Source organism: Arachis hypogaea, chromosome 17 (assembly GCF_003086295.3).
Source record: "Arachis hypogaea cultivar Tifrunner chromosome 17, arahy.Tifrunner.gnm2.J5K5, whole genome shotgun sequence".
NCBI lineage: Eukaryota > Viridiplantae > Streptophyta > Magnoliopsida > Fabales > Fabaceae > Arachis > Arachis hypogaea.
In genome coordinates this window covers 125414655-125434577 of record NC_092052.1, presented here as the reverse complement: position 1 = coordinate 125434577, position 19923 = coordinate 125414655, and the positions used below count along the sequence as shown (strand labels likewise).

At 31.1% G+C, this 19923-nt stretch overlaps 1 protein-coding gene and 1 pseudogene across 1 annotated transcript; one reads left to right on the top strand and one right to left on the bottom strand.

Annotated features, from left to right (window-relative positions):
• Positions 1–461: 461 nt before the first annotated feature.
• On the bottom strand, positions 462–1564 carry LOC140180745 (tyrosine/DOPA decarboxylase 2-like; annotated as a pseudogene).
• Positions 1565–10207: 8643 nt separating this feature from the next.
• Positions 10208–11587, top strand: LOC112766008 (photosystem I reaction center subunit III, chloroplastic). Its single transcript, XM_025811860.3, has one exon. The coding sequence runs from the start codon at positions 10651–10653 to the stop codon at positions 11329–11331; it is 681 nt and encodes a 226-aa protein (XP_025667645.1). The 5' UTR covers positions 10208–10650; the 3' UTR covers positions 11332–11587.
• Positions 11588–19923: the final 8336 nt, after the last annotated feature.

The following is a 19923-nucleotide window of genomic DNA, read 5'->3' as shown; positions in this document are numbered from 1 at the left end:
TTGAGATGACAAAGACCTTTAAGGAGCTGGTGAAGTTGCACAAGAGGTTTGAAATTGTGGTTCCTAAAAATTTTGCTATGGTTTGTTTTAGGGTAGTACCCTCAGTTGCGAAGATCGCTAATGGTGATGCAAATCAAATCAACAGAAAATTGTTGGATTCGATCAATGATTTTGGATGAGAGTACACGAGCCATGCTATGGTGGAAAGAATCTTTGTGATTCAGTGTGCTGTTGGCGCAACTTTGTAACAAGAACACGTGATTATGGCTTGAAAGGTGGTGCAAGAGCATGCAAATGCAATTCTAAATAAAATTACTAGTGGCTACTTGGAATAATACTATATTATTATATCCAAATTATTATTCGTGTATTTAAAATTTAAAATAAAAATAAATCAAAGTTGCGACAACAGTACATCGAATCACAAAGATTCCTTCCACCACAACATGGCTCGTGTACTATCATCCAGCAATATTCGCAACTAAGGGTATAACCCTAAAGCAAACCCTAGCGAGGTTTCTAGTAACTACGATCTCGTACCTCTTGTCCAACATCACCAGCTCCTCACAAGGTTTTTCCCATCCCAACATGGCTCCTTAAGAAGTTTCTGAGATTAAAAACGCCGTGGCTTTGAAGAACAAGCCACACTTTGAGCGCACGGAACCTTCTGCTCAGCGTAATTTGTCAATCTTTGTAATCTACAACTCGCATTGATTCGGAAGCGTTGTTATGCAAATACGAAGGGTTAGTTGAGAGCGATTTGATCAAAGAATTCAGATCTAAAGGCAACAATAATCTAAATTGGTTAGAAACCATTTGTGAGTGTTGAGGCTAAAAGAATTTGCATCTTCAACGCTACAAGCATACGCGCTACCTGCATACGCAGCATCCACGTAGATCAACATCTCGTAATCTTTTGCCACATGGCATAGCACTCCTACTGGATTGATGGCCATTGTAAAAGTCGTTCCGACGGTTACGTAGCATGGAACCAATCGGTTACGGAGATCCTTCTGAACGGTTGTCAACAGCGATTGTGATAACAACAAGAATTAACTCGATATCGAAGTCTTAATGGCTCTAAAGTTGTTTGGATCAAACCCTGCAATATGAGCCGTACACTAAGAGCTTTCCGATATTGTTTCTTCCTATCTGATTTAGCATTTTGTTTTTGGTGGCCACAAGTGTTGCCAATATTGCCTCGTGCTTAACATGACACCACCGTTCTAACCCTGAAGAGGAATTTTCTTGGTAGCCTGAGTTCTTAGCCGGGAAAGAGGGCCAGTTGAATCCAACAACGTTGAGTCCGGTACTGAACATCTTGTCCATGAAGCCAGCAGTACTGCCACTTGATGAAAAAAATGCAAAGAAATTAGAACTCGGCCAGTGTGTAATTCTGGGGATAATGTGATATTTCACTTCATGAAGGATGATTTTGATGGACTCAAGGCCAACACAAGCATGAGATGGAGGTTTTTTTTCAAGATATTCAGGTTTAACTTAGACTTAGAACTGGATGGTTTCTAATGTTATCATAATAATCAACAATAAAATTAACTATCATGTGTCTTGCCTCCTAAATTTTTTAACATCCAAAGGGTTATTCACATCCAAAGGGTTGTTCATGGTGAATGAATTATAATTTTTCTTGCTATCTATTTGAATTGTTCTAATATGTTCTTTGTTTTGGAATGGCTATATGAAATTAAAAAAATATATTCTATATTTTTTTTTGTGACCGAATATTCTACATGTTATACTCGTTATGGTTGCTTTAATTTTTTTTTTTTTGGTTCTATGGAAGAATTTTTTTTTCCATTCAGAGGTTATTTTGTACTACAAAAATTAAAAAGACCAATCATTCTTGGCTTCAATTCTTTTATTAAAATCAATTCACTAAATGTGATTTTTGTTAGTTTTTGAATAATTTTTTATCTTACAACCATTATTAAAATAACCTTTTTTGTTAGTTTTAAAAAGATAAAAATACTCTTTTAAAAACATTTATAAAAAAAAAACTAAAATACTTGTTTACATTTAATGTTATTTAATTTTTACTAAAAATTATATATTTTAATTTAATTTTAAAATACTAAAATATTCTTTTTTTTTAATATTAGATAGACAAAAATGTCCTTTGGTTTTTTAAATATGGTTTGATTTTAAATGAATAAACTATTAGTTTAGTTAATCTTAAAAAGGCTAAAGTATTCTTTTTAAAAATTCATTTTGAAAGACTCAAATACCTTTTTAAACTAATGTTGTTTAAATGAATTAAAAAATAAAAAATTGAATTTGATTTTAAAACACTAAAATACTTTTGTAGTGAATTTTATTACAAGTCTAAATAAAATACAGTAAAAAGCTGTTTTAGTCCTTTACTAATCAAACTCTAGTATTTTGTACAGTCAAAGATCCTTAATCTTATAGGGTATTTTAGTATTTTTAACATTAAATCCATTTTATATTTATAATACAAGTAAACGACATTAATATATTCTAAAACATTATTTTATTCTTTTTAAAATTAGCCCTTAAAAAAATATTCCATTCTTTTAAAATTAAGTTGTAAAAGAGTTTTTAGACTTAGAATTAAATAAAAGAGTATTTAGTTATTTTAAAATTAAACAAAATTAAAGTTTAAAAGGTTATTTTAGTCGTTAAAAATTTATTGAAAGGATATTTTTATATTTTTGCAATATTAATCAAAAAAATATTCCAATCACTTCGTTATTAATGTCAACAGCATGTTAGTATAAGAAATTATATAATATATTTTTCGAAAAATAAATAAAAAATAAATACTGATATTGATTAATTAAGATATATATATATATATATATATGTCACTTGCTTATTCGTTTATATTTTTATTTTATTATTGATACATATTAATTTATTGTCATATCAAAATAATTATCTAATATTTTTTGTGATAAAGTATCTTATTCTCACATTTATGTGGGATAATAGAGTCCATGATATTTTATAGATATTTTAATATTAAAAAAAGTTTTTTTAATACCAAAATCTGTTGTCTATTTTTTATTTTTAAACTTAAGAAAAAAACGTATAATTTGCTTTAAAATGATAAGTGCAGTTTATAATTTTATCAAATATACCAACATTTAAAAACGTAAGAACACGTTTTCTTTTATGCATCAGCATTACACACACACACACACATATATATATATATATATATCGTGTTATTTATGGAGTTTTTTCATGAAAATTTATCTATTTCATAGTAAAAAAAAAAAAGATATATTGAAAAAAATAGATACATTCAAAAAAATTATTGCTGTGTAGATGTAGCCATAATATTTTATTTAATAGGCTAACTGGTAGCTTGGACGCCTCACGTAAATGGTCCATGATGTGAAGTTATTATCCGTTACACAATGCTACTCTAATGACCATTGAAAACTAATAATATAACACATTTTTAGTATTATGTTCTTTGAAAAAGTAGTTACATATTTAGGTTAGTAAAACTTTTATTTTATTAAAAATAATTTGTAAAAGCTAAGCTTTTTAAAAATTATAATATCTATATTAATTAAAAATTATTTCAATAAACACAAATAATAATTGTGTTCGATAAAATAATTTTTAAATTTTAAAGTTTTTATAATAAATATAAATATAAGAGTTAAATTTAAAAATTAATTAATATATAAATTATATTAAATTTTTAATTTTGATAAATATAAGTTAAATTTTAAAATTTTTTATCTTAGATATTTTTAAAATATTTATATTTTTTAAAAATTACAAACATAAATATACATTTTTTTAATTTATCAAATATAAAATAAAAAATTTGTGTTTTTGAAAAACACAATTATACTTTTACTTTTATTTTTAAAAAACTACTTCTAACAACGTAACAAATTATTCTCTTTAGGCTAGTCTTTTGTAGTTGCATTTTATTTATTGGGCATTAAGCTCGGATGTTAATTTATATATGGTTATACTACTATACTATATACTTGATTTTTACTAACATTTAAAAATATTACTAAATCATATAAAAATATTATTTATATATATTAATAATATTTTAATAAATATTAAATATATTCTATGTTACTAAAATTTTTTATTAATATTTTTTTAAAAATTTAATAACATTTAATAAAAATTTTACAATAAATATTCTATAATAATATTATAAAAAATATTACAATAGACTATTTATGGTAATACTTAAAAAAATATTATAAAAAAGTACTACAATAAATCTTTAGAAACATTTATAACTATAGTAACTATTTATTATTTTTATATTTTAAAATATAATGTTATTTATTTTTATATACAACATCGAAAAAGTATTATCATTAATTTAAATGCAAAAAAAATATTGAAAATAAATTCATAATAAATAAAAGTATAATAATAAAAAACCAATATTTTTAAAACCGAATCGGACCAGTCAGTTCAATTGGATTAACTGAAAACTGATTTTTTAATCGGTTCGGTTGAAGTGAAAAATGATTCTGAAAAAACCGGTAAAAGAACCAGATAAATCGATAGTTAACCGATAAACTACTGAAACTCGACCGATTTTTAATGAGTCAGTGGTTCAGCTGAATACCCAAAACGACGCCGTTTAATTAAGAAAGAATAGAAATCCCTAATTCTCTACCTCCCTCCTTTCTCTTTGACTCAAAAGTGAACCAAATCGTAACCCCTTTTTCACATCAGCACCCAGCCACCATCCACTCTTCATCATCGAGCTCTTCTCCTCGGCGAGAGGGTGCTGTCGCCGTAGGTAAGGACAGATAGTGCTGTCGTTGCTCAACGTTCCTCTTCTCGCCCTATTCTCGTCATGTGCTCGCTGTCAACTTGGTTCCTCCCTCGACAGAAGGTCTGCTTGGAGCTACTGTTGGTGTCGTCGTCTCTGCCCTCGTTGCCAAGCCTGTCTCGGTCTTTGAGCCCTCTCTCTCCCTCTTTATGAACGTCTCTCTTCTGCTGCTGTGGACTTTTTGCGATCTCTCTTTGCCGCCGTAGAATTACGGTGTTTGATTATGTTACTCTTTTTTCAATTAATATTAGGAAAGGTTGCGTAATATTTTTTCTAGTAGAAATACTATGATTTAAGTAAGGTATTTTGCTGGAAGGAATGTTACATGTCGCGCCATTTGAAGAATCAATGCAGATACTCATTTGTCTTGTGGTGATAATGGATGTTTCTTTTTATTTGGATGTTTTTTTCATTTGGATGTTTTTTTTTTGCATTAGCGGATGATTTTTGTTGAGACATTTGAATGTTTTTTTTTACACTGGTGAATATTTTTTTTCCGTGCTGTGGCGTCGAGGTGGAGGCAGGATGAAGCGCAGTGAAGTGTGTTTAGGAGCATAGGCAAAATTTGGAAGAGAGGAATTAGGATTTGTGTGGAGGTTATTTGTCTAATCCTAATTATTCAAAATCTAATTAATTCTAATTATTTAATTTTTTATTTTTAAAAAAATTTAAAATTAAATATTAAATGAAGTTTAAATTGACTAATTTAGGTGATGACTCCCTATACTTTCTCTCTTAATCTTTTATTAAGATGTGGTATATGCATTAATGGAAAAAAATAAAAAAAAATGGTATAATGTGTATAAATCAATGTTATGTAAGTTGGTGTATCATAAAATATAGCTATACCCGTTCCAAGTGATAGTATTAATATTTACACAAAATGTAGCCAATAAAAAAATCACTTTAATTTCTCTGGATCCAACAAATTCAAGCGGGCAAACGGCTTTCGCCATAGCTCCTCCACAACTGCAGTACCTTGGCCGCAGCCGCTACAACTAACCCTAACCACCACAAAAGTATAAAAAGCCATTTTTTCCTTTCTCTTCCTAATGTCTCAACTAGATAGATACTATAGAAAAATTTTTAAATATTCTTGAAACACTAATATTTCAGTAATTTTAATCGGTGACTTTAATTAATATATTATGTATATATTTTTATAATTAGGATCAACGGTTGAAATTACTGAAACATTAGTGTTTCAATCTTTCCATACTATAAACTATAGACTATATAATATGTAATTCCAATATTGCATAAATGAGCAAGAATTTTTTTTTGTTTTTAGTTTTCCATAGTATTCCCCAACTCGGCAGGTCAAGGACTAATTCACTGCGGTATTGAGCTCCATTTAAGGGTTTGCCGCTGGCTTAGTCCATGTCAAAAATTATGACCACATTGAATCACCATAGCTGGCTTGGTCCATGTCAAAAATAGGCTTGGCTTGTGAGTCCATAACTTTGGATGGTGGGGATCCACTATTAGTTGGGCTATTTGGGCCCACCCCATTAGAAATGTAATTGGGTTGGCGCATTCTAAGGTGGACCACCTCAGCTTGGGCTATGGCCAATTGGGTTTGTAGCACATCAATTAGTCGTTGAGGAGAAGAAATTGCACCAACAGTCCACAACAGGGTCTCGGACTCGAGCATTGGCCTCATGCACCATGCTACTCACTGCATCCCTTCTTTGACGCATTGGAAGGTCCTGCAAAGCATTGTTGAAAAAATTTGAAATTTTAAGTAAATTAAACACATAAAATATAAAATTGTAATTAGGTTTAAATGATAGAATTATATGATTTAGTAAAAATTTTTTAAAAATTGATTGATCCATTCAAAATTATAATATCAAAAAATTTTAATAATTAAATTAAAATTCCATCTACTACGTTGTAAAGTCTACTATAGTAATTTAATGTGAAAATACAAAGTGATAAATAAAAAATGGTAAATATGGATACTTCTATAGTTTCTTTATGTCTTCCTAGAAGAGATGTTAATGACACATTCTATGAATTACTTATAAGTAGTAATTATATAACAAAAATCCATAACAAGTTATTGTATAGTTTTACAATTAGAATCACATTATTGAGACCATTTTCCATTGTAGCTACCAAGCTCCAAAGATTCCACTTAATCTCTTTTAATTTTTTAAAGTAACCGCTAAATTACTATTTTAATTTGATTATCTATACTGAATTACAAGTTTACAACGATGGTTAAACTCTTATTTATATGCCTAATCCCTAATTAATACCAACTAATCCTAATGGACTCATTAATGGTGAGGCTGTAATACTATCACATAATTATTAAAAGAGAAAGTTTAGGGGTCTAGCAGATTTTGTAGTTTTTAATAATTAATTAGCCATTAATAATATTTTTAATGGTGTGAGATTGTATTTAATGGTGTAAAATTATTCAATTTTCTTTTGATGATTAAATGCCAGCTAGAATTTAATAAAAGTGTTGGAATCCGGGATGGGCTGGTTAGGCGAATAACTGGGGAGGAGGCAGCAGAGCTGGAAGTGATGCCAAGTGCAGAAGAAATAAAGGCTGCAGTATGGGATTGTGAGTCTTCAAAAGCTCCTGGGAGTGATAGGTACAATATGAATTTCATTAGAAGTGTTGGGCAGAGATTGGGAGGGAATTCACAGAAGCAGTGTTGGGATTCTTCCAATCAGCTGTGCTACCTAGGAGCTCGAATGTCACTTGGGTGGCGCTGGCCCCGAAGTTCGTTGGAGCTACAGAGATAAAAGACTTTCGACCGATTAGTATGGTGGGGTACATTTATAAGGTCATCTCTAAGGTCATGGTTCGAAGGATGTGGCATGTGATGCTAGGTTTAGTGGGCGAGACTCAGACTGCTTTTGTGCAGGGTAGGAAAATCCATGACGGGGCTCTGATAGTGTGTGAAACTGTGCATTGGCTAAAATCAAGAAGACGTAGCTCTGCAATTATTAAACTGGATTTTCAGAAGGCGTATAACTGGGTCAAATGGAGTTTTGTTGACATCGTTCTGCAGAAGATGGGTTTTGGAAATCGTTGGCGGGGGTGGATCAAGGAGTGTGTATGTTCTGCGTCCATGTCAGTCCTAATCAATGGAGCTCCAACTAAACCCTTCAAAATGGAAAGGGGGCTACGGCAAGGAGACCCTTTATCTCCCTTTCTGTTTGTGTTAGTTGTTGATGTTCTTCATCGAATGATTGAAGAGGCGGTGAGGAATGGCCGCATACTTCCGCTATTGGTTGGACGGGATAACATTGAGTTGTCACACTTACAGTTTGCAGACGATACTATTCTTTTTTGCCCTCCAGAGAAAGAGACCATCAAGAATTATAAGCGTCTACTGCGGTGCTTTGAGCTGATGTCGGGGTTGAGCATTAATTTTGAGAAGTCAAGTCTCATTCCGGTTAACTGTGAACAGCGATGGACACGGAGATGTGTTGCTTGCTGGATTGTAAGGAGGCAACCCTCCCTGTTCGATACCTGGGCATCTCATTGGGAGCGAATCCGAGGCATGTGAAAACGTGGCAACCAGTGATTGACAAGGTGGAAGACAAGCTGGGCCTGTGGAAAGCAAAGACACTCAATAAGGCGGGTAAGCTGGTGCTCATAAAATCTGTCCTTAATAGCTTGCCTATCTATTATCTGAGCTTGTACAAGATGCCAAAGGCAGTAGCAGAGAAGTTGATTTCCTTACAACGGCGTTTCTTGTGGAGTAAAGAGGATGGGAGAAGGGGGATGCCACTAGTGAAGTGGGAGGTAGTGACAGCACCTAAAAAGGTGGGTGGTTTGGGAGTTGGAGATGCAGTGCTTCGGAATACCGCTCTTTTGTTTAAGTGGTGGTGGCGGTTTTCGAAAGAGGAGTGCCCCCTTTGGAAAAAAGTGGTATGTTCTTGTAATAACATGAACCCTTCTGAGATGCTGCATGGGCAACCTGTTCCCACCAGAGGGGGTCCTTGGAAGGATATATGTCAGCTTCAAATAAGGGAGCCACAAGTTAGAGAGACAATGATCAGAGGCCTATCAATGGAGGTTGGGAACGGTAGAACAACTCGGTTCTGGGAGGACGTCTGGCACCCTGATGGGCTCTTGAAAGATTTGTTTCCAAGACTTTTCTCGGTCTCGAATCTTAAAGGATCTGTTATAGGGGACTGCGGGTTCTGGGATGGGCTGGAGTGGATATGGAGCTTCCAATGGAGGAGACAGTTGTTTCAGTGGGAGCTAGACCTTTTGAACCACCTTCACGAGACACTACGATCGGTTAAGCTAACAATGGAGCGAGAGGACAAGGTGATTTGGAAGTTTGACAGAACTGGTATTTTTTCAACTAAATCCTTTATGACGGGGCTGCAGGAAGTAGTCCTCCTGGAGGAAATCACTAGTTATAGCTTCACTAGTGTTATTTGGAGGGGATTTGTCCCGCAAAGGGTTGAACTGTTCGCTTGGTTTGTCTTGGTTGGGAGGGTGAATACTAAAGAAAGGCTTTCCAGGCTAGGGGTTATTGGCCAGCTCGATAACATGTGTCCTTTATGTTGCAAGGCTGTTGAGTCGGCTGTCCATCTGTTTCTTGGCTGTGAGCTCACTTGGCAGGTGTGGTGTGCATGGCTGTTTGCCCTTGGAAGGGCTTGGACTGTACCAGGTACACTGAAGCAACATTTTGAGAGCTGGACGCATGCTTCACATCGAAAGGTTGAGAGAAAGAGGTGGTTGGTTGGATTCTTTGCTGTGATCTGGGCAATTTGGCTAGAAAGGAATGACCGTATCTTCAATAATCATGCCTCAGGAGTAGAGGAAGTCATCAACAGGTCCTTTTCGCTATCCGATGAGTGGATTGGTGGTACTCCCTTTGGTTATTGATGGCACTGCTTGAAGAGGATGAGGGGTTGATGGGTTTCTATTTACGTTATCTTATGTTTATTATCTCTGTTGGCTCCACCTTGTTGTGTTGAGCACTTTTTTAATTCAAAAAAAAATAAAAGTGCTGCCCCCTAGCACTCCTCTTATTAAAAAGTTAATCTAATTTATTTCGAGGGAAAAATAAAGAAAAGAAAAGTAGGGTAGCAAAGTAAAAAAGGACAAGAAGATTGAATTGATTCATCCAACATGGTTTTTGATAAGGAAGTAAGCAATTTTATTCACAAATTGCTGTTTATTTTAATTTAGATTAGATATATTGAAATGATTTGAGAGACAGGTTCACGGGGTGCATCAAGGGGGATGTAAACTCAAATTTCTTTTCTTTAATGATGATAGAAAGTGAAGATCTAAATCTTTTTAATTTGGTGCACGATGATGTGAATTACAAAATATAAGTTGGTTGATATGTCATATCTGGGGTTCATTATAAATTTACAATTAGTGCTTGATCCTGACTTTGGATACGAAAATCACATGTTCAAGGTCTCATTGGCAGATTGGCTAACCCAATTGACTATTTATATGGTCTCTTATCCATGGGAGGTATCTTTTCCAATAAAAAAAAAATAGATGGTGTTAAATTATGATCTTTCACTTTTTATTATTTTTTTTGTATTTATTTTTGGTCATATCTATAAAATTAATAGAGATCATACTTTTTTTCTCAAATGTTAAAAAAATTGGAGAGAATACATTTCACTTTTCATCCACAAAGAGCCATGACAGAAACTGAAAAGAAGCCAAAGAAACCAATAAGAACACTCCACTTGAGCATCTTCACCTTATCCACTATCCAGTATCCAGCACCACCCACCACCAATCTTCCATTTCCAAATTTAAAAACCTTCCCTCACCGCACTCCTTCTTCACACATTTCACACTCCGAACTCCCAACAACCACAACAGCATGTCTCTCACAATCCCAACTAACTACCTCTCCAAGCCCCGCCTCAAACCCTTTCTCACAATACCAAAATCCACCACCATAATATGCAGCGCCACCGCGCCAACACCCTCCTCCTCCAACACCAGCACCGACACCGCTGACTCCAAGCTGAAGGCCTTCTCCGCCGCCCTAGCCCTCTCGTCCATCCTCCTGTCTGCTCCCCTCCCCGCTGCCGCCGATATCTCGGGCCTCACTCCCTGCAAGGAGTCGAAGCAATTCGCGAAGCGGCAGAAACAGTCGATCAAGAAGCTCGAATCGTCGCTGAAGAACTACTCTCCCGACAGCGCCCCGGCGCTGGCGATAAAGGCGACAATCGAGAAGACGAAGAGAAGGTTCGAGAACTACGGGAAGCAGGGACTGCTGTGCGGGTCGGACGGGCTTCCGCATCTGATAGTGAGCGGAGATCAGAGGCACTGGGGAGAGTTCATAACTCCGGGGATCCTGTTCTTGTACATCGCCGGGTGGATCGGGTGGGTTGGAAGAAGCTACCTGATTGCGATTAGGGACGATAAGAAGCCGACTCAGAAGGAGATCATCATCGACGTGCCACTCGCCACACGCTTGGTTTTTCGGGGATTCAGTTGGCCCGTTGCTGCTTACAGAGAACTCTTGAACGGCGAACTTATCGCCAAGGATATCTAACTCAACAAACAAGGAATCTATCTCTTCCCTTCTTCTTAGGGGATTTGATTATGTGTTAAATTTGGTCTGGTTATTGTTTGTGGCTATCGGAAGCGCTTCTAAGAGGTGAGCACGGCTCGCTTTGGTTCGTATTTATTGTAAAAATTAGAATCGAATCGATAATGTAATTAGTTTGATTTGGTTTGGATTTGTTTTTTTGTATATGTACTCGAACCAAATTAAACCGATTAAGAACGGATTGGTTAGCTTTGGATAATTGGGTATCCGATAATTTTAAAATTCATAAAAAAAAACCAAATTTTTATCTTAAAAATTCAACAAGTACAATAAATATGTAACATCAATAGAAATAATCAAAACATGTTAAATACCAAATACATTAAAAACTAAACTCATTAAAATCCAAACATACTAACAGTGAATAATTTTTGTCTAATAAAAAAGTCATATATATTTTTTATTTTTTTATTTAATTAATATATGATCGAGTTCGCGGGTTGGTTCAGGTTCTGCATCCCCAAAACTGATACCCGAACCAATCACTAACAAAAATCATCGGTTTGGTTCGAATTAGATCCACTTATCCGTTGGTTCCATAATCAATTTAATTGAGTACCCGCTATCCGTGCTCACCCCTACTTAAAATGATACAACCCTGGGGAGAATTTGGTGGTGGCTTTTTTATAATTTTGTTATAGTATGAAATTTTTTTTGGACAAAATAAATAAATAATTAATCATAAATAATAATAATAATAATAATAATAATAATAATAATAATAATAATAATAATAATAATAGTGAGAGTACTTAAAAATATATTAAAATATATTATTTTTAATTTAATAAATAATATTAATTTTTATTATAAAAAGAATATTTAAAAAATTATTAATTTTTATATGTTATTTTTAATTTAATAATATTAAATAAATATTAATTTTTATTATAAAAAATATTTAAAAATTATCAATTTTTATATATTATTTTTAATTTAATAAATAAATATTAATTTTTATTATAAAACAGAGTACTTAAAAGTTATTACTTTTTTATATGTTATTTTTAATTTAATTATTATGATATGTTTGATTATTTTATTGTAGTTACGATGATTGATGTTTTTTTTATAGTTTGGCTCTAAATTTAGTCTCATTAATCTTCGTGGTTACGAGAATAACACGAAAGTGTTCTTAAAATGATATAATTCTGTTTGATAGGGGAATTTAGTGGTAATGATGGTGGAATATTTATTATGCGCACCTCTGTTGTAAATTTGAATTAGTTGTTTGTGTGGAATGTATCGAATGTAAACCACAATGAAAAATTAATCTGAGTTTTTGTTCTTGTTGAGTTCTATTTTTATTGTATTTTAAAACATATCAAAATGCTGAATGTATATTAAGTTAGAATAATTTGATCTTGCATGCTATCAAAATAGAATTACACTGAATTGAACTTAACAAGTCAGAACAATTTACAAGATATCAATTTTCTACTTAATTTTACAAGACATTTATCTTCGTACCAGACTAGTTAAAACTGAATCTCTACCCTAAACCCAATTAACTAGCAAAATACCAATTACAATTAATCTAAGAACATCGAAAGCATCACCGCCAAAAATATAAACATAACTCATAAGCAACCAATAGCAACAATCAAGAGATGATAACATTGCAATCTAAATCCCATAGCACTTGGATAATGAAAATCCCCTTGAACTCCCAATGAGTACAACCCCTAAATTCCAATTACATCATAACGCTCTCTTATTTTTAAGAGGATCAACCAACGGATACATGATAGCATCTTCATAGTTACTGTGGTTAAGTCCAAGAATGTGCCTTATTTCATGCATTGCAACCTAAACCAAATCACACGTGTCACCAGTATGAATATTCTTATCTTCTTGTATTGGATCCTTAATGCTCCAATCCTTATCTGCATTAACATGGAGCCTTCCATCAATTGGCGGAAAAGCGTGGGCAACAATGATTTTGTCAAAGGGCACGCCATCACCGTGCTCGCCGTTGCCGCTGTAGAAACCGATCGTGATGTCGGAGTATCCTCAAATCTTCTTGAATGTGAAGGGTCAAACATCTGACCATTTTAAAAATGCTAGTTGGCTTCTCTCAAGTTTCTTGTGGCACAACCGAAACACCTGACATTTAGTGACACATCAAAAAACTGTTACAACAGAAACAGAGTGAAAATAACAAGTTTTATACTATTGTGCATAACTTTTAAGCAAAGTTTTAAAAATCGAAACTAAATCGATGATCAAACTGATAGAATTAGAAGTTCAAAAATTCAACCGGAGTTTAATAAAAATTGAACTTGATATAATAAAATATATAATTTTTTTTAAAAAAATTTAAACAGGTTAATCGCAAAAAAATCGTTTGATTGGTTATTCGTTTTCTTATTGGTTTGCTAGTGGTCGATTCCCAACTAGTCGGTTAGGTCTGTTTCTTACATGTAAATTAAATTAAATCTAATATTAGGAAGCAAAATATGATATTATTATTTGTGACTAACCTGATGGGTCAAAACTGTAGGTGAGGTTTCTCTTATTATGGGTTTGCGAATAAGTTTTTCAGAGACTTTTAGAGTGTAGTATTTTTGGAACTTCTTGATTGCTCCCTCAAAATCAGCATGGTCTTGTTCTTGTAGGTATTCAAATTCCTTTAGATACCTTCTAGCTCTAGCAACTGCTTCAACATCTAGTTTTAATTTCTGATCATCAATGGAATCAAAGTTTGGTTGCAAAAGTGAACATTACTATCGCTTGTTGATCTTGGGATTCTGGAGTAAACATTCAAAGGGTTTGCTAGGAGGACCAGGAGGAGAAGGATCATGCAAAAAAGATAAAACATTATTGTAACTTTATATTAACAAGAAGCAAATTTATTAAACGATGATAATATAGGTAGCTTAATTATGTGTAGAGGAGGATTAATTAATGGGGTTTATATATATAGTGAAATATAATCGAAATCTGAAGTTAAAAGTTTTAATAATCTTATTAGTTAGTACGATTATGATCTTATTATTACGATATGATATGATGTTATTCAATTGAAAATTTTAGTTAGTCTAAATTTTTTTAAAGATGAGATTTTTGAAGGATATGTGTATTTTATAGTAAGATGTACTCGATCATTTTGAAATAAAAAACTTACCCGTTTCTAATTCAAATAGCATATATTTGCTTTAAATGCTTTTGAATTTTGATTAAATTGCAGAGTTAGTTGCTGAGTTCAACTAAAGAATTAGTTTTTTTACTTAATATTAGTCAACTTTTTAAAAATTATTTTTTATATTAAATTTTAAATTTTAAACTTCAACTCTTAAATGTAATATGAGGATTAAAATAAATTTTATAATGAAAAAATAATTACGGCTGATTAATTAATTAAAAAATTATGCTACGTGTACACTAAAATTAGCTACTAAAATTAGTAACCGATATAAAATACATATTGAAATACAAATATATATTGAACAAATAGCATTTTTGAATTAAAAATAATAGTACTCCCACGTAAAATAAATAATAAGGAATCCATGGCCTGAGAAAAATACAAAAGGGAACAAATTAAAGAGATGAAGATGTACAATAAAACATCATGAAATCTTCTTTGTCTTTACCAAGTTTTCAATGGTTGCTTAGAAAAAAAAAAGCCTCCTGATTGTGACACTTGCTAGATTGAGATGAGAATTTTGTAAGATAAATATATTAGTATAATAACTTATCTTTTGTGTATTTACTTTGTATTTATTGTTTAATTATTATAAGATTTTTTAAATTTTTAATATGAGTAATATTCTTTTAGACAATACTTAAATTATTATTATAATGACAAGACTAATATTAGTTAATCTTTTACGTATGTTATTTAAATATGAAATTAAATTTCATATTCAATTTTTTTTGTTCTCTCTTAATAATATATATTAACAAAAAAATTTCTAGCTTTACTATTTTATCTTTTTAAAAAAAGGCCAATGTTTAATACAAATAATTATAAAAATATTTTGGTAAATAATAATAATAATAATAATAATAATAATAATAATAATAATAATAATAATAATAATAATAATATGATAACATGTTATTACTATTCTTGCAAAAGTACTTGCTTATGTATAAGACCCCTCCAAAGTTGTTTATATTTTACCTTTAAATATTTAAAGTTGTATATCGTGTTCAAGAACTAGATGTAATAAAAAGCACCACGCGTTGTTGATATTATATTGTCCAAAATAATTAGCACTCAATTTCACCTCTTATTTGATGTATGCCCATGAATAGAGCTTTACTTTTTCTGAGAAAGCGACTTCAAATAAATAATCAATAATGTTTGTAAGAACTAACAAACAACCCCTTGTAACTTTTGAGTGGAGGTGGAAAAGAAAAATTAAGGTTAATGTGTTAATAAATAAGATTGAAGAATTTATAGTTCAATCCACGATGCCAGAAAACTAAAGTTCTATTCTTTGTGTTGAAGCATATAATTAAAAAGACTTAGTAGATCAACATAATTAATCAACATATATATAAACACTACAAACCAACCAAGAAAATAATAAACACTACTAAATCCTTGTGAAGAGTCATCAATATACTAACTCCAATCGTTTTTTTAATACTCATAAAATTTGCAAGAGTATACTTGCCAAAATTATATGACATACTAAAATTTGATATGATCAGTTTATAATCTTTCAGATCTTATTTAGGTCTATAGTCATATACACAAAAAAAAATCTGGTTTAGCAAGTTCAGAATATATAGCAAAAAGTGAAAACTCAGGTGATAACTAAGATCTATTAAATGATAATTTAATTAAATTTATTAAATTATTTAACGACTCTTAGTTATCAACTTCATATGAAGTTAACTGTAGTTGAGTTTAATTGTATTTGAGTTTAATTTTCACCGTTGCAAAATAACAAATACATTCTACCCTATGATAATGTTAACATCTATTTGATACGTGCTTTAAATGTTCGTGATATGAAGAGTTCAAGTATTATTTAAAAGATATTAGTTTACATTTTTAGAATATTTTAATTTAATTTGATATATTTTAATTTTTGTTTATTTAATTACTAGATTTGGCCTTATGTTTATGGGCTTTAGGGTTTTTCTTGTTTTAACCTAATAAGAGATTATAAATACCTCCTTAGCTATTGTAGTCACAGTATAGAATGATTTAGAAGTTTGAAAATCCCTTTTTGGTTTTGTGATAAAACTATAGTGTGGACAATTGAGATTGAGGAGTCCCACTCTTGTTACATTGGGAATTTGGTAGAAGATTGAGGAGTCTCTTCGAATCAATTCCCAAACTATGGCGTAAGTTAGGTTGAGGAGTTCCTTTCTTGTTGCGTCAAAAAATTGAGTAGAAGTAGAGTAGTTCTCTTTGTACTCAATTTTCACCGATTTTTTTATTTCAATTTCAATTTTAATGTATTTTTTTTATTTAGTTTAAATCTTTATCTTTTATTTTTTTATCACTGCTTAAAGACATAATTGGGAAGAAGATTAAAAGAGTAATGAAGGATTTAGGTAATATATCCACAAAATTTTAGATTCAAATAATCATAACTAAGGGAACTATTAAGGGGTAATATTTTAAGCGTAAAAAGGTGGAAATTGACTAAAATGGATTCAAATATAAAAGGAAAAAAAGTGTTAGTTAATTACCTAAGCATCTTGTTGACATTGCTGGCACCAAAGATTCTATGAATATGAAGAGTGTTAGGAGATCAACAAATTTTGTGTTTTGTAATCATCAATTAGCTATTAATAGTATTTTTAGTGGTGTGAGATTACATTTAATAATAAGAGATCACTCACTTTTCTTTTGATGGTTAAGTACTAGCCACAAAACATAAAAGTTGCTGCTCCTAGACTTTCTCTAAAAGATATAGATTGAACTTGGAAGAAGAAAAACACTGCTTAAGAAAGAAAAAAAAAAGTGAGAAGCATGTGGGGGGAAGGAAGGAGGGGTAGTGGGCGGCCTGCATTATAATAATAAATAATAATAATTATGTTAATATAATATAATATAATTTATAATGCCAAAACAGCATAGAGGGAGCCAAAGGCAAAAGCAAAGAGCACGAATATGGTACAAAATATATTAATATATAGAAATGTTTAAGTAAGACTATTCTTTAGAAAAATATATGCTTATAGACAAAAGGAGATATTGTACGAGGATTTTCTTCTTACCAAGATAATGATAGCCGCTGAAGTTAATTGTAATTTACAATATAATTAAAAGATTTTATTAAAAAATAAAAGTTTATTGTCTGTTGTTTGGTTAATAAATTACTATATATATGGAGTGAAATTTAAATTCCCAACATTTATTTAAGCGAATAAATAAATTGATCATTTGACTAATTTAAATTGATTAAAAATTCAGTTTATTTAATTCCACTATTGTGTCCTCTTTCTATAAAAAAATTTCTCTAATCTCTATCAATTTTCTTTTATGAGGTGACACTTTAGGGTGCCATTACATTTTATGATTTTTTTTTGGGTTAAAACTAAGGAATGTGCTTTACAAATTTTTTAAAAAAATTAGAAATATGCTTGTTTGAATTTATTCTTTTAAAAAAGAAACCCTAAATTTTTATTTACTGTTAGTTATACTTACCAAGTACCAGCATAACAAACTTAAGCACATTGTGATGCACATTGTCAATATTGTTATATCTTAAGTCAACTCTGGGGCCTACTAGAGTAGTTACACTTAGTCAATAGTCAATAGTCAATATGCTTTAGGGTTGACAAAATAAATGACTTTGCGTTAGGGACACCAACTATAATAAGATTTTGAGTGCCCTGATTTAGGGGGTTATTTTTTTTATGAAAGTAAAAGTAGTGATATATTTTAATATTATAATTTTGTGTTTTTTAAAATTGTGGAATGTATATAAATTGGAGAGTCTTATTTCTGTATCTTAAATTTTTTAATTTTTTTTAACAGAAATAGGACAGTCCAATTTTTGTACTTCTAATAAATTGGACGGTTCGATTTCTATACCTCTAATTAAACGGTTCTATATTTGAGAATAACATTCCAACAGTCCACATTTTAAAAAAATACCATTACCACTTCCATATAAAAACAAAAAATTCATAAAGACACAACATTATTGAAATGGCATATATTCATTATTCACCGAGAGAGAATAGATTTTAGCAAAAGCTAACTAATGATATTTATTTAAATAAAGTTTCTCAAAATCTTTATTTGAAGTTGAGGTTAGTAGTGTGAGATGGGTGAGTGTTTTGTTGTTGAAATAATGAGAAGACAATAATGTAATGCTTTTGTTCAAAGGAGAGGAGGTTACGATGCTATTTGAAGCAACCTACCATCAATAATGAAGAATGGCATTGAACGAATGGAATGATTGCAAGCCTTGAGAACTTTAAAGGGAACCAAAATGAATTCTTAGGCAGGTGAGTTAGGTAAAGTAATGATTCCCCATTTCTACTTTTTCTCAAATATGTGGTATATATAAAAATAAATTAGAGGATACTAGATTAATTTATGGGAAATTTTCTAGTGTTTACACTCAAAATCATTATGCGAGACTGTTAATAGATAGTTATAAAAATTGGATTAGTCGGTTTGATCGAAAAATTAGAAAATCGAATCTTAAATCAGTTCGATTTATCTTTTGGACTGTTTAAGAAAGAGAATCAGTATGAAAATTTTTTTAAAATGTTGTAGCTAAGCTTTATTTGAACTAAAAACCTTAATGTTGTATCATCTTTTCCTTGTCATTCAATCATCATGCTTCTTATTATTATATATGACAAATAGTAATTATACAGTATATATTCAATTACATAATTTAATTTAATTTTGTATCTTTTATTTTTTAAATTAATTATATTTTAATTATGTATCATTATTAATATAAATATAAATTTCACTAAATTTGTTAATTTGCTTGATTTATTTCAATGCTAGTATTGTGATTAAGGTTATTTATTTTGATACTCGTGTTAAAATTTACTGATATTATACTTAGATGATAGGCTTTTGTGAATTAATTGTATTCTTATTGTGTTAAATTAAGATATTATTATAGTAGTATCGACAAATTTTATATTTTTTTATATTATTTATTTTTAAAATTTGAAACTTGATTCTTCATAAAAAGTTAGTGAAGATATGTATTTCAAATTTTAGTTTTAAGTTTTTGACTATTTTATATTTTTTATTTACGTGAGACCAATTTTACTGATTCAACCAGTAATTTATCGATTGAATCAATAAACCAATTCGATCACCAGGCTTATTAATATTTGTGAATTTGCTCCAGAATCCGAGGAGCTGACCGAAATTCTGCTCCAAGCTTTTGATAATGTCATGGCCGAGATGCAAGAATATCAAGCAAAAAACAAAGAGAAAAGTTCATTATCTCACGAAGAAGCGATGTTGAGTCATGTGAATGACCTTCAAAGGCAGCCACGTGTTAGAATAAGAGGCCGTCCCAATAAAAGACTGGGATCAACCATGAAAAAAAAAGATTGCAAACGCAACAAAGAAAAAGAAAA

What these genes read in the sequence shown, in the direction of transcription:
- LOC112766008 (XM_025811860.3), top strand. Translation starts at nt 10,651, where the DNA reads ATGTCTCTCACAATCCCAACTAACTACCTCTCCAAGCCCCGCCTCAAA.